At 35.0% G+C, this 22,007-nt stretch overlaps 1 protein-coding gene across 14 annotated transcripts in view; it reads right to left on the reverse strand.

Annotated features, from left to right (window-relative positions):
• The window catches only part of LOC147064435 (RNA binding protein fox-1 homolog 1-like), a 522,090-nt gene that overhangs the window by 41,398 nt on the left and 458,685 nt on the right, over window positions 1-22,007 (reverse strand). For all 14 annotated transcript variants that reach the window (XM_085957957.1, XM_085957951.1, XM_085957955.1 and 11 more), the window contains one exon: window positions 10,365-10,667. In XM_085957957.1, coding sequence (XP_085814083.1) covers window positions 10,365-10,667 — 303 coding nt within the window. The remainder of the gene's footprint in view (window positions 1-10,364; window positions 10,668-22,007) is intronic.

Below are 22,007 nucleotides of genomic sequence, written 5' to 3' on the forward strand. Positions count from 1 at the left end.
GAGAGGGGTTGTTAAAAAATAACACTTTTTGACGGTTAATTTATTGTAACAATTATAATACTACCCCCATAAGCAATAAGCGATAAATATGATAAACAAACGTCGATAGCCGCCGATAGTCGAGAATAGACCCAGTGAAATACAAAAAAAAACGTGGACCAAATTTGACTTGAATTTTCCATTGAAATCCGAAAGGCGATCTACGGTACTCGAAAAAGAAAAGTAGTTAGTTATTTGATGCCATGTACTTCCGCGGATCACGAGTTCGTCAATCAGAGAGGTAGATAGAGAGAGGTAAAGGCGACCTAATCTGCCACTGTATGACTTCATATGATGTTCTGTGGGTATCCTATCCTCTCAACGATCAACCCATTGCTATCACGTCAGCTTGACGATGTCCACCACAAAGGGTAGGTCCCCTTATCATTCAATCGCTTTAGCGTTATACCAAATTGCCACATTTCCATGCCAGGTTACGCTACTCCAGGGATTCCCAACCCTGTACCCGAGAACTTTGGCGAGTCATTTTATGGTATCTACCTACTATTTGACAGGTAGTGAAAATTGGTTAACGTCAAAATGAGTATATGTAGTTCGTTTTTTGCCGGCAGGTTCACCACTATCGTTCTACTGCGCAGGCGCAATTCGAAAAAATCCCTACTGTCGCATGAAAATTCAGAAGCTTCCAAACATTTTTGATTCACGCATGCAAGCTTGCAACTGCAGAATAATACATGTTTACTCATACATTTTCTTGCTAGCCGCGATAATAGATACTTACTGTCAACAGTAAATCCATACATGTGTAAAAGGGGTATAACAATATCAACACACATTCCAAATTATGAAAAATTTGGTGAAGAAATCCAATATATTTTTTGCATACCATATTAATAGGTATATTAGTTTTATTAATACATAAATATAATAACGTACTTATACACAATTATATTTAACAGTGTTTTTACATATTAGCTATATCTTCATTAATAAAAGGAAATTCAAAAATAGAAATGTTCATTGGAAACAATTGTGTCCGCCATTCCATTTTTAGCTATAAATGAGGTCCAGATGAAAAGAAGGTTGGGAGACCCTGCGCTACTCTATTTTTTAGATTTCTCTTACGTTAAGGTTCCGTGTTTCAAATGCATACATTATTCATATATGAATATTGAAATAAAGTGAAACATTATTCGCGAAAACACAAAAATGTAAACGAAACAAACACGGATTGCTCGCGTGTGAATGAATTAATTCTCGACATAAGCAAACGGGGATAAAGATACTCTGTCTGTCTTAATTTGTTACTTTGGAGAATTTCATCCGCGAGTGCGATGTTTTTTGAGGATACACCATAATCCACTTTGATGATGCCTTACACTTTTCAGCTGCGGATGTACAGAACTGTCTGAAATTTACGGGAAGCAATAAAAAATTCAAATTTACACATTAGCTCGGGTAAATGGGAAAATTGTAAAAACATAAATTTGCGATAAAAAAGACCGCTTGTTATGTTGTGTTGCGAATGAGCGCAGTAAAATAAATTCAAACTTTTATTGTGTATCTAAAGAATAATTTTACGGTAAAATATACACAAAATAAATTTAGAAATTTGTGCAAATTTAAAACAAATGAAGAATAAAAAAGTAAAGCTATCTTTTAGAATATTATTATTTACTGAATTTGAGAAACAGTGATAAATCAAAATTAAAATTAATTAAATAGTTTTTTGACGAAGGATTTTGGCACGGTCTTATTTTGTACGTGTTAAAAGAGAACCATAAAAACCCTCCTACAGTATAAACGTTTCATATTAAACAAGAAAAAACTAAGATTAATGAATAGATAAAACTTAGAACGAAAGGAAAATGAAAATTAATTAAACAAAACAAAAAACTGGTCGAGGGATTCAGTTTTGATTTACGTCGGAGTAATATTTAAAATTGTGTAATAATTATGTAGAACTAGTAAATACATCTGGCGAAAACCAACTGCCTCGCAAGGCATTGCATACTACTCGGTACGCCAACCAAATGGTGGTGGATTTAAAAAATAATTATGATGAAAATTAACATGGAACGCTGCTTCGTGTCCGGAAACTTATACGTATGCAGTTCGCCATATCACACTTCATCAAGAAATGTTGTATCTGAAATATATGGCTGTATATTAAAGACCGCCCAACCTCTTTGGGTAGTATAGTACTGACATAAAATTAACGACTAAATAAAACATGGTTCTTGTCGGTTTACTTACACTCAACAGGAAGCCAGCAGCAAACAAATTTTCAAAATAGCCGAAATACTGGATTATTTGTTCGGTTAGGTTTTCATTCTTGAATTCATGAATTTTGCCAAAATCAGCTATGAAAGTTGAATAAATGTTCATATTGAATCAAATGAAATTGGAAACCGTATAGTACCTATACGGCCATCTTGTTCCTATAGAAAGCTCACGGTGAACTCTGCACCGGCGAAATGTTTTACGAACAATAACTATTTGCATGTAACCATACCATGTTGGCGACATGGTTTATCGTTTGGGACTGATTTTCGCGAACATGTCAAGTTGTCATGAGTTTTTCGGTTATTTGACACATACGCAACGATACTATAATCAAAATTTAATTAATCAATAAAAACGTTACATCCAATCATGCAGTCCATATGAATGAGGCAAGTGTTATTTATTATCAAAGAGAGAAAAACACAAATGGTAAAATAAATACGTACTTTATTCGCAGAAGAAAAAGCAAAAAAACCTCAATTTAAACGTAGCGAACATTTAACAAACAAAGAGGATCGAATTTGAACGGGAAATTTAAGTTTAAAAGGGTCAAAAATTATTTTAAAGTGCGTACTTATGGGGAATTTAATATTTTCGCAAAGGTAAAATTTGGAAGGAATTCAAGTCGGCCGACCTCTTGGAATAAAATTTCCGGTTAAATATTGACACGGCGATACAAGAGCTGTACCAAAGCGGTGTAATTGATACTTTGGAGGTGATGCTGCTCAGCAATTTAATATTCAAATAAAATACATTCGGAGTAATACTGTTAATATTCGCCCTACCGCAAATGGGAAATTTAAAATATCTTTGGTCTCGTCTCTTTTGATGACATATTGATTCTATATAATGTATATGGTATATTCTTTTAGAGCCCTATGCACAATCGTCTGTCATAATTACAACAAAACACTATGCAGAAAGCCTTTCATAGTTATGATCGAGTTGTCTATGGTCCACCAAATCTGCAATAGCTTCGTTCTGTTTTTCTATTGAAAATATTACCATATATAAAAATTCTCTTTTTCATAATTTAGGTAAATTATTTTGTAATTGTTAAACGATGACAAAAATATGAAAAATATACAAAATAAATTCAATAACTATAAATACACAATTAATATTTAATAAAAATGATTAAATGTCTCCGCAATTAGTGAATAATATAAGTTTTTTTTTGACCATGTTTTTCCCGATACGGTAACACTTGCCGTTGAAATGTCAGATTTTGTCATTTACAATTATTACAAATATATGCCATGATGTGAATAATTATATAGAGTGATTAAAACTAATATTACCATGTTGGTGTGTAGGTAACTAAGTACTTGTATATTTCAACTACCTATCTATTGGTTTAATATTACATAAATATCTAAATCTGAATAAGAAAAGTTAATTCATAATTCATTGACACTGACATTTCAATTCGATAATCGGTTTTACTAAATTAAGACATGTACAGAATCAAGAAAGTAAAGGAAAATATGTCGTATTAAATGTCACGGATATTTAATGGTTGTTCAATACCCATATTGAGATCAATTGTTAAATGAATTTGAGTGTATTGGCCGTTTTAAAGACACGTCAATTTATTTTGACAGCAGCTGTCAGTGGTAAATGGCAATACGGAAGGGGGGCAAGGGGGCGAGTTCATAACAAAAGTAGTCTATGGTTAAGGATTCTTTATCTCTATAATCTATAGTTAACAGATGGATTTCGGCTACTTACAATTTTTACTGTTATTTTATGGTAAGTACGAATTGAGCATCGCGCTCTTAGGTAGATATATAGATTAGATACCTACTTCTTAATTATGGTATAACTCTGTAGTCTGTACCTACTCTCCGATAGTTTAGTTATCAAAGCAAATTGGTGAAATATTTTGGATAGCGTAATTTTGTGTCTTGTTTTCACATATCATTCACTCATCGTTACCACTTTTTCTTAGCTCGTATTCTTGTTTGTCCGGTGGTTGTTTATCCAGTACAAATCTTGCAATCGATTTTTGACTAACTTCCCGACTAGCTGGACATTTGAAACTTTTAGAATATATCAGAACACGGTGCCAATGCATTCTTTTAATACTTTTAGCGATCTTTAAGTAGAATTGAATTCATTTTCAGTTAATTCTGTTTTCTATGAAAAGTTATTTTGGAAGACATCCGTAATCCAATCCACTATTATTGGTTGCTAAGGGGGTCGTCCTAGCAACTAAATTATTAATATATACGTGCGTTACTATGGAAATCAAAATGACATTTCAGTATTCTATATTTTGTTTGTTTGTTGCAAAATAGCAAAAAAATGATTTGTTGACAATTGCCTTATTTGTCCTAAATTATTAATACATAGAATAGTCAAGTTTATATGATTCAACAGAAAATTTAAAAACGTGGTATATAAAAAGTTCTTTTTATCTTGTAATTATTTTTGACAGTGTAGGATTTTTGGGTAGATAAAGCTCGCGGGATTTTTGGTTAGTATTTGTGTAATTTTATGTTTTCATTGATATGTTTGATATGTGATTTTTGATAGATCTATTTGATGGCAATTTGACTCCGACTGTTTGAATATAATTATACAGTTCGACCCTATAGTTGAGTTGTAACTGTGGATTATTTTGAGTAACCCGCTTTCGAGTTAATACCGGTTCTATCGTACAATGTATATTGTTTGGTTTCACACACAACAGAACATGATGACAAATGTCCATGTCCTGTGATTGGGAAACTATCGAGAAATTCTACATGATATAACATAACAAGAAAACTACAGAACCTCGGCCACATTATGAAAGGACGAAAGTAAAGCATTATCCAATGAAACATTGACGTCTTATTTCGCGGCTTAACAGCTTCCGTGATTGGTTTAAATTAAACCCAGCTCCACCAAACTGTTTCGAGGGCCATTCGAGTGGTCAATCTCCGATGGGAGGAGAAGACACACAACCCACAGAACAGATTAATAAATATAATTCCGATACACTACATTTAGACGCAGGGTTTTGAATGTGTGAGTGTCCTACGAAAATTAACCACACATTATAGTCGTGCAATAGTATGTTGCAACCTTCAAATACACCAGTATTTAATACGCGTCAGTGCATAAACCGAGACCAGTTGTCAGAACGAAAAACAAGCGTATTCTTGGCATATCATCATCATCATCAGCCTGAATCTATCCACTGCTGGATGAAGGCCTCTTCAAGTTGCTTCCACTTCTCTCGGTCCTGTAAATTGCGTTGCCACGTACTTCCGCAGAACTTTATCATTTCATCGATCCAGCGGCCTCTAGGTCTACCTTGTGGACGTTTTGTACTTCTTGGATACCACTGGATGACTAGATTTGTCCAACGATTGTCTCTTCTTCGAGCTATGTGTCCAGCCCATCTCCATTTAAGGCTTTTAATAAACTCTATTACATCGCAAACCCTTGTCTGCTTCCTTATCCACTCATTCCTCTTTTTGTCCTTTCGCGTTATGCCCAACATGCACCTCTCCATACCACGTTGTGCTACTCTAAGTTTCTGGATCTCTCTTTTACTTAGGGTCCATGTTTCACACGCATATGTCATCACGGGAAGCACACACTGGTTGAACACTTTGCGCTTTAGGCACAGTGGAAGGTCACTTTTGAATACATTATTCAGGCGGCCAAAAGCACTCCAGCCTAGCTTTACTCTGCGAACAATTTCATCAAATATACATCCATCTATAGATACTTGTTGTCCCAGATAGATGTAGCTTTTCACCTGTTCGAGCTGAGTGCCATTGATGAGGATCTCTTTTTGGCCTGCAAAGCAGTTGAACATGACTTTCGTCTTTGTTACATTTATTTTCAAACCTACTTTGTTGCTTACTTCAGCGAGTTCCTGCATTCTGCTTTGGAGGTCTTCTGAGTCTTGCGAGAAAATTACTATGTCATCGGCAAAGCGCAGATGACTCAGGTATTCTCCATTTATGGGGATCCCTTTGTCATTCCAGTCAAGTTGCCTGAATAAGTCTTCAAGGGTAGCTGTAAATAGTTTAGGTGAGATTGTATCACCTTGTCGGACTCCTTTGCTGATAGGAAATCTGCGCGATGGTTTATGGAGATTTACAGATGCTGTTGTGCTACTGTATATATTATTAAAAATATTTATATAGCGTCCAGGGATTCCTTGTTTTCTGAGTGCGTCGAGTATTGAACATTTCTTTATCGAATCAAACGCCTTCTCATAGTCTATAAAACCCATGCATAGTGGCAGTTTGTATTCCTGGTACCTTTTTGGTAGTAGTTGGTAGTTTGGTAGTTTGGTCTTGGCATATGTATAAGTTTATCCTATATTTTTCCACACTTGAGATCGGTTGCCTGTTACTCCACACCCGTTAGGTATTTCACTTCCCATTATTTCTGAGAATGGACGAAGTAACTAGAGAGAATCCATCAATAGGTTGGCCTTTTTTGTGATTCACGCAAATCTTCTGACTGTTTTAATTAACACAAGAGTCTCTTATCACAAGCGAACTTAGGGATGTCAAATCGTCGGAGGGAATGAGGCACCATTTGCAGTAGTAAATATTGAGAATTATAAAAAAAAACTTAAACTTAGTCTAACGTTCTGATAAACGATGAATACTACACACACAAAACAATATTACCGGGCAGTGGCGAAGGGTCGAGGTAGGGTGTTAAGATGCGCCATAAATAGTGCACACAAAACTTTTGCAGTCATACGTATTTGTTTTCATTCATGATGGTGATGGTTAGTTTTTAAAAATCAACTAAACCGTCCGAAACGAAACCAAGCCATTATAGATAACAGTCGAAAAATACTCGTATAGCTGTAAAATTATATAAAATTATGCAATTAAATCATACATCATTTTGGATATTTTGATGAACCAACAATACATGTAATATATATTCTTAATCCAACGAAAACAAATCAGTATGAATGAAAAAGCGTGCGCAATTTTGTTGTATAGCCCAAAACCTAAACTAGAATGGTTTGGTTTAGGCAGGGTTTTATTGATTTTTAAAAACTAACCAATACTATCTGTGAATTGTAGTCTTAGTTCAATAAAAACAAATACGCATGACTAACAAAGTTTAATGTGCACTATTTATGGCGGATCTTAACGGCCTACCTCCAACCTTCGCTACTGGTACCGGGTAACTGAAGTTTACTTAATGAGGTAGGTATACTATAATAAATTAATGTCGATTTGGCATTTTGCCCATGATCTTTCTCAAGAAAGGGCGGATTAAGTGGGTATTATTATTGTTTTATATTATTTTAACTTAATAAACTAATTACGTAGCGTTTGATGGATAAAACTGTGCTATAATATTAAATTAAATATTCTTGTCTCACGGTGGTACCGGTAAAAGTACTTTGAAAACCTTCCACCGTTGACAAGTGTTATAATTGAAATACAAGACAAAGCGCTGTCGGCTTTCGCAATAATGCTTCACAGTTAATTTGAATATTCAAGGAAGAAGTTAAAAATTCTATCAAGGAAACTGTTTAAGTGTTTGTTATTAAGTATTTCCGTAAATGAATGTTGGCAGTAAAAGTTAAGTATAATGCTTTATATAGGTCAAATAAAATATAATTATTTTATTATTAACATGACAATAATACATTAACGATGTGAAACATAATTTTTGGTCGTCATTCTTAAGGGGGGACATGCTCGTCGAAGGTCAAAATTGAGTTTTTATTGTATATTCAAACCATGATCCTGGACACTCCTTAAACGTTGTAGATGATCTATTTATATACTTTTGAAGCCTTATTATCCTTTATAGTTATTTTAAACATTTGATGACTGCATGAAGTATTTTTGTTACATAAAATAGTATTCTTTTAAACCTCTCGCTCTAATGTTTTAGAATATAGTCATATTTCGGTACATAACTGTGCAGTGGTGTTAAGATTTTTTACATTTATTAATTTTTAAACGCATTTATAAAACCATTAGCATAATTTATTACGAGATAATTTTTGTAAAATATTCACGATAAAAAATTATATTGATAATCTCTGTGATCCCAAATTTGACAAGAATTAGGCATTTTATTATTCAAAAAATCGGCAAGATTAACACATTTCAAGATGATTCTAAAGATATTTATTATAAGCTATGTTTTTGACCATTCAAGCGTGATAAACATCTTATGAATAATGATTGCTTTATAATAATTATTGACCTAAGAATAAGGTAGTGTTTTTTTTAAATACGCCATTTATTTTGTCATTCCCCAGTGGTTAAGCTACAACATACGGCCGTAGCCATAAATTGACAAACTATAATTGAAGTAAAGAGTAAAATTATATTGACGCGCGTGTTTGAACATGTACCGTTTAAAAAAAAATAAAAAAAAATTCGGTTAGGTACATGTTCAAACACGCGCGTTAACATAATTTTACTCCCTACTTTAATTATAGTTTGTCATTTTATGGCTACGGCCGTATGTTGTAGCTTAACCACTAGGGAATGACAAAAGAAATGGCGTATTTCAAAAAAACACTACCTTATTCTTAGGTCAATAATTATTATAAAGCAATCATTATTCATAAGATTTTTATCACACTTGAATGGTCAAAGACATAGCTTATAATAAATATCTTTAGAATCATCTTCAAATGTGTTAATCTTGCCGATTTTTTGAATAATAAAATGCCTAATTCTTGTCAAATTCGGGATCACAGAGATTATCAAAATAATTTTTTATCGTGAATATTTTACAAAAATTATCTCGTAATAAATTATACTAATGGTTTTATAAATGCGTTTAAAAATTAATAAATGTAAAAAATCTTAACACCACTGCACAGTTCTGTACCGAAATATGACTATATTCTAAAACATTAGAGCGAGAGGTTTAAAAGAATACTATTTTATGTAACAAAAATACTTCATGCAGTCATCAAATGTTTAAAATAACTATAAAGGATAATAAGGCTTCAAAAGTATATAAATAGATCATCTACAACGTTTAAGAGGTGTCCAGGATCATGGTTTGAATATACAATAAAAACTCAATTTTGACCTTCGACGAGCATGTCCCCCCTTAAGGCGATACCTCTACCTACCAGAGGCACCTAGCGGAAAAATACGAAGCTTGCAATTTGAGGCATTTTTTTGATAATTTACAATTTAAACTGTTTTAAATAATAAATATGTATCTGAAAATATTAAATAGAAAAATATTTTTTATTTTAAGTCAAAGACAAACTTACGATAATTGTAAAAAAATGTTATAAAATGTGAATTTTGAAGTGTTGACCTGTGTGTAGGGTAACTATCTTAGAAATAGAGAGCATCAGTTGTTTATTCACCCAAGTTGCAGAACCAACCTGCCACTTAGGGCGATAACTATGTTCAACCGAATTGATTCGGGTGTTTATATATTCCACTTGCGTGAGGTGAGTTAAGGTGGACGCTATTTTATAAATTCTTAAAATGGGGTGTCCTTAGCAAACTCAGTGTACTTTTTTGAACTTCTATAAATGTAAAGGTAATTGTATTTTCACTGCTTTTATGTGTTTATATTATATTTTGTTAAATATTTTAATTTTTATCGCTTTTCTTACTTTTTTCTTTTCATTTTTATAATTATATTTCATGTCATGTTGTGAACGTCTTAAACTTATTTGTAATGTCCACAATATGTTAAAAAAAAAAGAATCATTTTCTACAGTTTACCATATTGCATAAGCAACAATTAGCACTAAGAGCGAAATTCGCATCTTCGAACCACAGCCTTATAGAGTCAGCTTTGCGTACCCATAATTTATTCAATTAATACGTGATATGGGTGGGTTGGTAATATTTCTTACGGTGAATAAATAAAGTCATACATTATTATATAGGTAGAGCTCCGCCATCTTGGCCACGTTCGTAGTTTGGTTCAAAATATTGATATACGAGTTCCAATGAATAAAATATTAGGCACGATTGAAAAGGGATTGTATTATCACTTTTTCGGTTGTTTGCCAGAAGACTGCAAGTATCTCCCTGATAATATTGATAATGACGGAATTAGGAAAATACATGTATCTGTCAGCAGGGTGTGTTGATACTTACAATGCTGACGGTCTGTTGTTCGATGCCGTTGGGCGGTTGCATGGGCGGTGGGGGAGAGAAAGGGGGGACTCCGCTAGCCTGTTGCTGCTGCTGTTGTTGTTGCTGCTGCTGCTGGGCTGCGGCGACGGCTGCGCCCTCCGCGGCTGCCTTCGCAAGCGCCGCCGCGGCGGAGGGGTCCGGTGCCGCGGCGGCTACGCCCTTCGCAGGGGGCAGGGCGTCGGTGCCGTTCTGCGCGAACTGCGCCGCTGCTGCGGCCGCAGCCGCCGCAGGAAATGGCGCCGCCATTCCCGTTTGGACCATGTGCTGTGAACAAAAAAGAAAAACAGTGGTTAATATACTCAATTATATTTAAGTAGGTAGTACGCCTCATACTCGAACAACATCTTCTTGGCTACGTGTTAAAACTGTGAACTACAAGCTCCTCCCATTTTTAACCGCAATTCCATTATAAACTAACAAGCTCCTCCCATTTTGTCAACAACAGCGCCTTCCGGCTTTTGCTTAAATCTTCTTGTTGGAGAGTAAAGAAAAATATGTGAAAACATACACATCAATAAACCTTCCTCCGGCAGTGGATCAAGAGAGGCTGACATAAAAACTCCCTTATACTCCCACTAACTAACAACCTTTTCATCCGACTAGATCCGTGATTCTGTTTTATTTATTTTATTACTATCGCCATAATTATAACACCCACGATGGCCGCGTGGCTTAAGCGCCGGTCTATAGTGTCGAGGGTCCCAGGTACGAATCCTGGATCTGGGAAGTCCACATATTGTTTTTCAATTTGTGTATGAGTCAGAGTATGGAGCTAATAGGTTGAGCAAGTGGCTGACATCCATTTCTCGTAAAAATAAAATCTGTTAATACAAATCTCCACTCTTTGGAGGCCCATATGATCCCATTAGGATCGGACATAGTCAAAAGAAAAAAAAAAAATTATAATATCACTGCTGACTGAATGCCTCTTGTATCTCACTCCACTCTTATCGGTCCCTAGTTCATCACTGTCACGTAGGTACCTACGTCCACCAAACTTAATGAGTTTGTCTATATAGCTGGTTTTAGGACGTCCCTGTTGTTTAGTTGGGTACCACTGCATAACAACATTTTTTCTCCAGCCCAATGCCATTTCATCTACTTAAGGCTATAATCTACTTAAGGCTACTTCAGCTGACACATGGTCTAAAAAGATCGTGACTACGCGACACGCATATTGTGCAAACGACGCGTGCAGAACAAAACATAATTTATCGTCAAAATTAAACATGCGTCCATTTAATGTTATGTTTATTGTTATATTAGTAATAATAATAATATATTCATTGACATGTTTTCTTTTTCAAGTAAATGGGTAACGTTTTTTAGTCATCTTTACACGACTTAAGAATAAATTCATCCGATGCCATCACAAAATAAATTGTGATGGCGTCGGATGAAACACGTGTTCACAGCTCGAGTATCGGTCTCCGATTGGCAGCGAGTCCGAAATTTCGTCGCACCTATAGTTGAAAATTATTTTCCGTTTCACTGAAGTATGCTCTTAACAACCAATAGGTATCAGATCGCGTACTCTTGTCTGCTTCTTAAGCGTATAAAGTGTTCAACCAATATGTGCTAGCAGTGCCTATGTATGCATGCGTGTGAAACATAGACTCTTAATGTAAGAGAAATCCAAAAATTAAGACTAGCGCGACATGGTATGGAAATTTACATGTTGGGCATAACGAGGAAAGACTACAAAATAAACCAATATATATATGAGGGGAACAGAAAAAAACGGTTGTTTCCATTATCGTAAAAGGTTAGCAGTCATTAAAAATGTAAAAACAGGGAACTCAGAAAAAACAAACCCTATGTTTATCCGTGTGCACTCCGCAAATCAAAAAAATGTCTTGCCGAAGTGCATCAATGCCGAAACGTATGGCTACCGGAATTTTCGATACCCATACTTGATAAAACCCACCATGTGAGCGAATCACGCGTCGTACACCTACATAAGTATTTGTCAATATAGCTCCTAGGTCATTTAAGATGTGACATAATATTATGTTCGATTAAAAGATAATAACATAACAATAACATTATCCCGTGACATGCATCAATTTCTTTGTATGTAGATACTTATTGGAAACTGTGACTGATTACCGATTCGCAGGATTAAAATATCCTGCTTACTTTTATATTATACATAATATACATGAAAATGAATTGAAATTTCACGTAAACACGTAACAGTCTCGATATATTTATCTAAGTGTTTCGTTTCAGCTGTTATGTTTAGATTATACCAACTGTGTGCTACTCGTGCTCAACGGTGTGCTACGAAGTGTGTTCGTACGTCCGTGCTCACGTATGGCTGCCAGACGGGACCCACAACACGAGAGATGTCCAAAGGTTAAGAGTCACACAGCGAGGCATGGAGAGGTGTATGTTGGGCATCACGCGAAAGGACCGTAAGAGAAACGAATGGGTTAGGAAACAGACAGGAGTACGCGATGTAATAGGCGTTGCCAAACAGCTGAAATGAAGATGGGCGGGGCACATTGCTCGCCGAAAGGACGGCCGCTGGACAAATGCTGTCATCCAGTGGTACCCAAGGGGCACGAAACGGCCACAGGGTCGCCCTAAAAGCCGCTGGATTGACGAAATGGTAAAGTTCGGCGGAAATACGTGGCAGCGAATGACACAGGTCCAAGAGAGTTGGAAGAAGCTTGGAGAGGCCTTCACCCAGCAGTGGATTGACCCCGGCTGATGATGATACCAACTGTGTGAACAAATTCACACTGCATAAAGATTGTTCGAAGATGGTGTAAAACATATTTACGAACATTTATTTACATTTACAATGTATTTTGTATAAAACATTGTTCACGAACAGATGTTTTTCGTATGGAGTCTGGACTAGTCATTAGAATCACATGACGAAATTATTATTGTGAGATTATTGTGTCTGACATGATAATTATATAAGGTCAAATAAAGCATGTTTAATAGACCAAGTTATCGTAATATACTTTGTTATTATTCGTATATGATTAAGATGGAACAGCGTGGTAATCAATACATTTATTATTGGTGTATGTGTATTATCGATAAAATTATATTCGCAAAAAAAAATGTTTTCTTTTAACGCCATGTCGATATAATCAAAATAAGAAAGAAAATCATCTAAATGTCATTTTCAGATCTACAAAACGGTATTTTGCATTTATGGATCAAACGATATTTTGGCAAAACTAGGTTCATATATTGACGTTTAGCCAACTAGCTCGATGTAGTTGCGTTTTTATTTTTATTCTATTGTTTTGCTAAATACTTATTGGCCAAGTACTCCAAACGCGCCAGTCGCGGTGTTATCACTAAATGAGTTAAGAATACATAATATTACAGATAGTGTTGGATAGTTTTTTTTAATTCATATAGCCCTGCCTATAACAAATCATAATCAATAAAATATATAAAAATACGTATACTTTAATGGCATAATTTTAGATATTTTATAGATATAGAATATATAGTTACCATTATCTACAATGGCTTGGATCAGGCAGGGTTTAATTGAATTTTAAAAACTAATAAACACTATCAACACATTGTAATTTTAGTTCAATGAAAACAATTACGTTTGACTGCCAAGTTTAGTGGGCACTATTTATGTCGGATCCTAACAGCATACCTCCACACTTCGCCACTGCGCAATATAAAGAATATTACAAAGAACAGCGTTCGTATTAAAACAAGCTCTGCCACATTATTATCCCCGCCCGAAATGTGAAGGAAAGGAAAAGAAAATAGACAACACGGTGAAGCAATTAAACAGAAAAGTATTCATTTTAAATTGTTGGGAATATGTAAAGTAGTAATCTACAATAATTACAATATAAAAATAACTTTTTATATACCACGTTTTTAAATTTTCTGTTGAATCGAATAAACTTGACAATTCTATGTATTGATAAATATTTTTTTTTGTACTTGATAGAATTACTGAATAAATATAGAATACTGAAATGTCATTTTGACATTTAATATTGATTTCCATAGTAACTCACGTGTATATTATTAATTTAGTTGCTAGGACCCCTTAGCAACAAATAATAGTGTTTTACTTTTAACGATTTTTTTTCCGAAATAACTTTCCATAGAAAATATTTTTTTTTTTTTCGACCATGTCCGATCCTGATAGGATCATATGGGCCTCCACAGAGTGGAGGTTTGTATTGACAGATTTTGTTTTTTACGAGAAATGGATGTCAGCCACTTGCTCAACCTATTAGGTCCATACCCTGACACACACAAATTGAAAAACAATTTTTTTGTACTTGCCAGACCCAGGATTCGAACCTGGGACCCACGGCTTTGTAGTCCAACGCTTATGCCGCGCGGCCACCGTGGGCGTATAATAATAAAATATAATTAACTGAAAATGAATTCAATTCTGCTTAAAGATGGCTAAACGTATTAAAATAATGCATTGCCGTCGTGTTTCACTAGCTAGTCGGGAAGTTAGTTAAAAATCTTCAATCGTCCAATACAAATCTTGGACAAACATGACTATGAGCTAATAAAATCGAGGTAAAGTGGATAAGTAGTTTAGAACCCTGTTTAAATATTTGACGGTTTTACGTTGGAGTGAGACAGTGCGGACGATGCGTAAGATTATAGGCCTTGACAAAATGGCGTAGCCCCACTCAACATACACGAAGAAAACGAAGAAGCAGGACTGTCAACGGGGATTGAAGCCCGCCATAATTAATGGCAATTAAAACACTTTCATTAATTTATATCCCGCGCAAAATGATGTCAATAAAATGATCTGAGCGCGAAAATTCTCCAGCGGGAATTCCTACACAAATCAACCTCATTAATTTTGATATTCTCGGCGAGCTTCATTTGAGCAGGAAACTCGTTAAAATGTGGCTAATATTACGGCAAATAAATGCGAATGAAGCTCAAATTAACCAGTGTGAACTGTGAACTAACTATAGTTTCATAATATCCTAAATTCCGGTTATTTATTTGATTTATTTTCAAAGATTTGGTACTAATCTATTGATAAACGTAAGACATTTCCTATATTTATCCTATTGTTATTTTATCTGCAATGTATATATAGATCAGTGGTTCCCACGTGAAATTTAGCTGTGGCCGCACAATTGACATTGACCTATGGAAACGTCTGGTGGCCGTACCAAATTTCACTTTTGTGATTGAAAAAATAAAAGCTAAATTTTATTTACTAAAAAATGGATCAATTTATTTATTAAGTCCATTTAATAGAAGACACTTTTAGACACATTTTAGTACAAATCTATTCATTTAAAAATAATGGAAATGGAAATTCCTCAATACTCGTTTTTTCCAATGCGAGCCGCATGGCTGCTTCTAAGTTTACATCTGTCAACTGGCTTCTATATTTGTTTTTTTTATGAAGTGCATTAAACTGAATAATAACAAAGCAATTGTTGCCAATTTTTGGATTAACTCGATTCTTGGTCAACGTATAACTTCGACCAAATTTTTTCAGCCGTGGTATTATTAAAATGGTTTTGAAGTACTTTCAGAAGTGTTTCCAATAACGCATATTTAACGTTAGCCCAGGTAATTAAATTAAATACTGAAAATGACGTTGGTGGCCGCAGCAAAATCCTCTGGTGGCCGCACATGAGAATCCCTGCTATAGCTCCACCAGTATAAGTTATCCACCGAGTGAGGGCGCGACATGCTAGCATTTGACATATCATCCAAAAATGTTTATACTGTGATGAGTTCATGGCCCCCACATCCTGAAGGGGACCCCAGGCCAGGATCTAAGGTAAATGGCAGTGTAACGATTTTTCCAAATGGTGTTCGGGGTAAAATTAAGGGTAGGTATTCAGTGTATTTTAAGCGATTTTTGTATTTTTTAATACCTTCATTCACTAGAATTATAGAGTTGTCGAGTATACACAATACTCAAAAATTAAGTAAATAGCTGACTGCAATGATAATTTCCGCATATCCGTTTTTCCACATAGTCAGCTATATCCGATGACGCAAACTCCATATAGAGTAGCTGACTCAATTATAATAATTATTTCCTAAATATTATTTTGATTGTGAGTACGTCAATAAATAGCGGATCATAATTTATTGGACATGTCACTCGAATATAAGTTCCCGGTCTGTTAGTATCTCAGTCTCTGTATCGCTCCGCACAAAATCTTATACCAAGACTAGGACCTCGGAACAGTATTATAACATAACTACTGTCACATACTCTGGTACCGACTGTTTACGCTGTAAATAAAACTCGCTCCTCCATCCATCGGAGCAACCACCAAATCTCGACATCTTCATCCAAAACACTATGACTTTCACAACTTGAAGAATGTTAGATAGAAGGAACGACAGAAAAAGAAATTATGCATAATTAATTATTATGTTGATAAAATTTATCTCAAAACTGAATTCTCAGTTATTAATAATTTTGCTAGGTCAACTATACTGGATTGCGGTATATTTCGCAAGATGTGAGCGTTGTGTGATAGAACGCAGAGGATGACGGCTGTTTTGATCGGGAAGATTCACTCAAAGTTGCGTCACCTAGTTTGTCTACAATCTACATACATACTATACTAACTGCTCTAAATGCAAATGAGATTTATAATGAATATTGCAGGAGGGACTTTAGCTACGAAGGAAAATATGTAGGTATTGTAGTATATGACATAATCCAAGCCTGGAAACTTCCTGTTCGTTATATACGAGACATAATAACATGTAAAGTTTTGTAAGGTATGTATGTAGTCATCTACCAGTGGCAAAGACTTCATACTACGCGATTATTAAAAAAAAAAGTGTACCTTTTTAAGAAAAATATTTTTCAATTATTTCCATTATTTTATATTCCACAAAAATGATATAATTTGTGATAAAATGACATGTGTCTGTAGGTGTGTACTAGAAATTGACTACAAGCTTGTGTAACTAGATGGACATATATTTATCACTAACTAATACACCAACGTCACCAGCAAAATCAAACAAAGGTTTTAACTAATTTGCTACATTTCACGCATACAACACGTACATAGAATTACGTACGTATTGTAAAAAACACAAACTAATAATGTTAAAACCCGGGTGATACTATCACGTAATCCAAGCTGTATGTATTTAAGCCTAACGGGCATTCCGATGCTAATAGATGTATTTTTTTATAAGATTCATTTCGCAGTCTCGCGGGCTAAACTAGCTTAAATCGTGATTAGGCATTACTTTTCTTTGATAACTACTTTAGTGCCTATTGTCTTTTTTCTATAATAAAGAGGTCCTAAGATGATCATAATATGAACACCACAGAGTAGAGGTTGTATGAACTAATTTTTGTTTTTACGATAAACGGATGTTAGACACTTGCTCAACCTATTAGGTCACATTGAAAAACAACATGTGAATTTTCCAGATCCAGGATTCGAGCCCGGGAACCATGACATTATAAATCGGCGCGGTAGCCGCTAAGCCATCGTGGGCGATAAAGTAAAATACTGAAGATATCCTAGATCCATAGGATTTATAGGTCTTTTACGCAGGGTTTAATTGAATTTTAAAAACTAACCAAAACCATATTATGAAATTTATTGTATGGATTAAGAATACGACTGAAAAGGTTTAGTATGCACTATTTATGTAGCATCTCCACAGTCTAAATCCACCCTTCGCCAATTGTAAGTAGGAAGGTAATGTGACTGTCTCAAGTGTGCACACTTTTCATTTACATATTGTTTACTCACTCCAACAAGCTGGTAGATAAAAATATGTAACATTTTTATGATATATATATCAGTGGCGAAGACTCCATACTAGGCGATTATTTAAAGCCTACCTTCATAAGAAAAATATTTTTAATTTTTATATTGACGTATTAAATAATATAATCACATAATAATATATTCAATATGCCCAACGACATCCATCGTATAATTGTCATAATAATTTTACGATCTTTTCCCCTATTTCAATAAGCACCATTTATTTATGGCATGTCTCGAAAGTTTAAAAAAATAAGCGACATCTCGTTTCGCTTCACATATTCTATGGTTTATGTTCGCGTGAATCGAACGTGTTTTTTTATATGAAGTTTGTTTCTCACAATTTCAAGACGTCTGGAGCGGCCCATAGAAATCGGTAAACTACTTAAGGAGAGCTTACGCTTACATATTACGTAAGTGCACATTTATGATAATTAAAAAAAATATCTATGGGATTTAATCACATATAAATATTGATTGTTGTTAAAAATATAAAATAATTTATCTCGTGATTTTTATTTATCAGTTAGAGTTAGTTCATTTATAGACTAAGATAATTTATTTAGACAATGTAGGTACCTAAGTCTGTGTTTTAAATATAGAAGTATTTTAAAATGTCTAGTTTTACGGGTTAAATTAAAAATTGTTATGGAACAGATACACAACAACGGATTTTTTAAAAAATGACAATATATTTTGAGCGTATCTTGCGTTTATAAATATTTAGGAAAATATATACATCAGTGAGCTTTTGAAATTTCTTTAATTTGTGTGTACCTATTCATCAGTAGTAATGTCGGATTAGCTTCTTATTTCCCATTAAATATATCTAACAAGTGTGCTTTCTCCACAGCCTACCTCTTTCCAAAAGTCACCCTTCGCCACTGATATATACCAGTATTACTTTTGAGTGACATGGCATAACTACGTACCTATTTCATTCGGCGAAATACGATTGGCCTTCCATTTTCAATCATGACAGTTCCAATTTCAAATAATATATTTAGTGTTCGTATGCACATACAAAAGATGGTTTATTTGGGTTAGTATTGGTTTTAGTTTAGAGACACTTGACATGACAATACTTTGAGGTTAGACTTTGGCACTGTCACGATTCCACCATTAGATGTGGAAATTCGAACAATAAATAATACTGGCGCTGTGTGGAAAATTCTTGAAATGAAATATTGACAACAAGCAAGAAAATGAGTTATTTACAATGATGTAAAATTTGGGAATATCGCGAATTGAAGTTTGAAATAAAGCAGAATTGTAAAAAAAAAAAACTTATGCTTAAAAAATTATTATGATAATATTTTGAAATATCGGAAATATCGTTTGCCATTTATTATACAAATTGCAAAATAGATATAGTCAGTGTCTACGACGGACGGGGTCTAGGACAATTTGGCACCGGACAACTGGACGCCACGGAATTCGAAAATAAATAGACGTTAGGTACTTACAGGTACTTTAAAATATTCAATATTATTATTTATATTTAAATGATTATATTATGATTTAGTTGTTGAGAATGTATATATGCAGACGTAAACAATGATTTAATCGTGCATATGTTTAAATTCCAACGAAAAAGAGTTTTTTATTTTATATGAAGTCTTAGGCATGGTAATTCTCAATCCGCGATAAAGAATACATTATTTTAAGAGTAAAATGAATTCAAACTACTAAGTAGTAGATAGAAAGTGATTAAAATACGAGGGTGGGTCAATAATTCCTTAGAAAAAAGCATTAAAACAGTTTTTATTTTTGTATTTTTTTTTATTTCTCAACATAATCTCCTTGGAGCTCAATACACTTGGTTACACGTTTCTCAATTTTTTTTAAACCGTCAGAAAAATAAGTTTTCGGAAGGTCCTCAAAATAAGCATTTGTCCGATCGATGACTTCTTCATTTGAAAAAAAACGTTGTCCACTTAGCCATTTTTTTAAGTTTGGGAAAAGGAAAAAGTCACTGGGGGCTAAATCTGGCGAATACGGTGGGTGGTCGACCAATTCGAACTTCAATTCTTCAATTTTAGCCATTGATCGTAAACATGTGTGAACACGGGCATTGTCCTGGTGAAAGAGGATTTTTTTCCTGTTTAAATGAGGCCGTTTTTCTTCAATTTTGTTTTTTAGCTGGTCCAATAAAGATGCATAATAATCCCCTGTTATTGTTTTTCCTTTTTCCAAATAGTCAACGAAAATAATTTCACGTGCATCCCAAAATACAGTAGCCATAACCTTACCAGCTGATTTTACGGTTTTCGCCTTCTTTGGACATGGTTTGCCTTCGCAATCCACTGCTTTGACTGTTCTTTCGTCTCGGGAGTATAGTGGTGTATCCATGTTTCATCTACAGTCACAAAGCGACGAAAAAATTCATCCGGATTGCGTTGCATGAGCGACAACAGGGCTTTAGAGGCCACCACCCTATTGCGTTTATTGTCGACTGTGAGCAAACGCGGCACCCATCTTGCAGAAATTTTTTTCATGCCCAATTTGTCATGTAAAATAGAAATGACGCTACCTTTTGAGATCCCTGTAACCTCAATTATCTCACTCAACTTTAATCTTCGGTCACTTAACACCATATCGTGGATTTTATTGATCATTTCTGGTGTAGTCACCTCTACAGGACGTCCTGAGCGTGGTTCATCCTTTGTTGATGTACGACCACGTTTAAATTCATTTAACCAGTTATAAATAGTTGCAAGTGAAGGAGCAGATATGCCGTGAACTAAATCCAACTCATTTTTTATTTCCTTTGCTGTTAACCCTTTTATATTAAAATGTTTAATAACAGCTCTAAACTCAATTTTCTCCATTTTCCATTTTTCCATTTTCCACAAGCAATTTTTTTTTTAAATGTACGAGAAACACACAACAACCCGACCAATCTGATTGCAACTTCGCAGCATACTGAATCGGTAGTGCCGCTGCATGAAAACAAACCGCTTACAGTACTAGTCGCGCTACCTGTCGGCTTTTCTAAGGACTTATTGACCCACCCTCGTAGCTCGTCTACGTTCTGTATACGTGTCTACGATAGTACGGCGTCCAATTGTCCGGAGGCCAGTCGTCCCATTCCCGACGGACGAGACGTGGTAAGGTAAAGTGTCCGTTTATGAAATCGCGGATTAGAATCCTGAGTCTGGTTAATGTACAAAATTTCCATGAACCCAAATCATACGTTCCGTATACCGTGTGGCTTATAACGCCGATTAAATAATATCCTTATTTCAAGCAAGCTAGAATATACATCACACTAGAAATATATAATGCTTGTTTTGTTTTTACAATTTTCTTTTATTATTAAAGATTTTCACAGCGAGGCATGGAGAGGTGCATGTTGGGCATCACGCGAAAGGACCGTAAGAGAAACGAATGGGTTAGGAAGCAGACAAGAGTACGCGATGTAATAGACGTTGCCAAACAGCTGAAATGGAGATGGGCGGGGCACATTGCTCGCCGAAAGGACGGCCGCTGGACAAATGCCGTCATCCAATGGTACCCAAGGGATACGAAACGGCCACAGGGTCGCCCTAAAAGCCGCTGGATTGACGAACTGGTAAAGTTCGGCGGAAATACGTGGCAGCGAACGACACAGGACCGAGAGAGTTGGAGAAAGCTTGGGGAGGCCTTCATCCAGCAGTGGATTGACCCCGGCTGATGATGATTAAAGATTTTATAATTTAAGTAGTTACAATCAATAGTTCTATTTAATAAACTAGATGCATTTTGTGTCCTTTGATCACTTTTTTCTAAATATATTTAACACCTTAAAAATCGTATTAGTGGTTTAAAATTATGTATTTAGTGGTCCGTGGTGTCCTAAAGTGTG

This window comes from Rhyacophila brunnea, unplaced genomic scaffold (assembly GCF_057557595.1).
Source record: "Rhyacophila brunnea isolate RB1 unplaced genomic scaffold, BYU_Rbru_1.0 scaffold_7, whole genome shotgun sequence".
Lineage (NCBI taxonomy): Eukaryota > Metazoa > Arthropoda > Insecta > Trichoptera > Rhyacophilidae > Rhyacophila > Rhyacophila brunnea.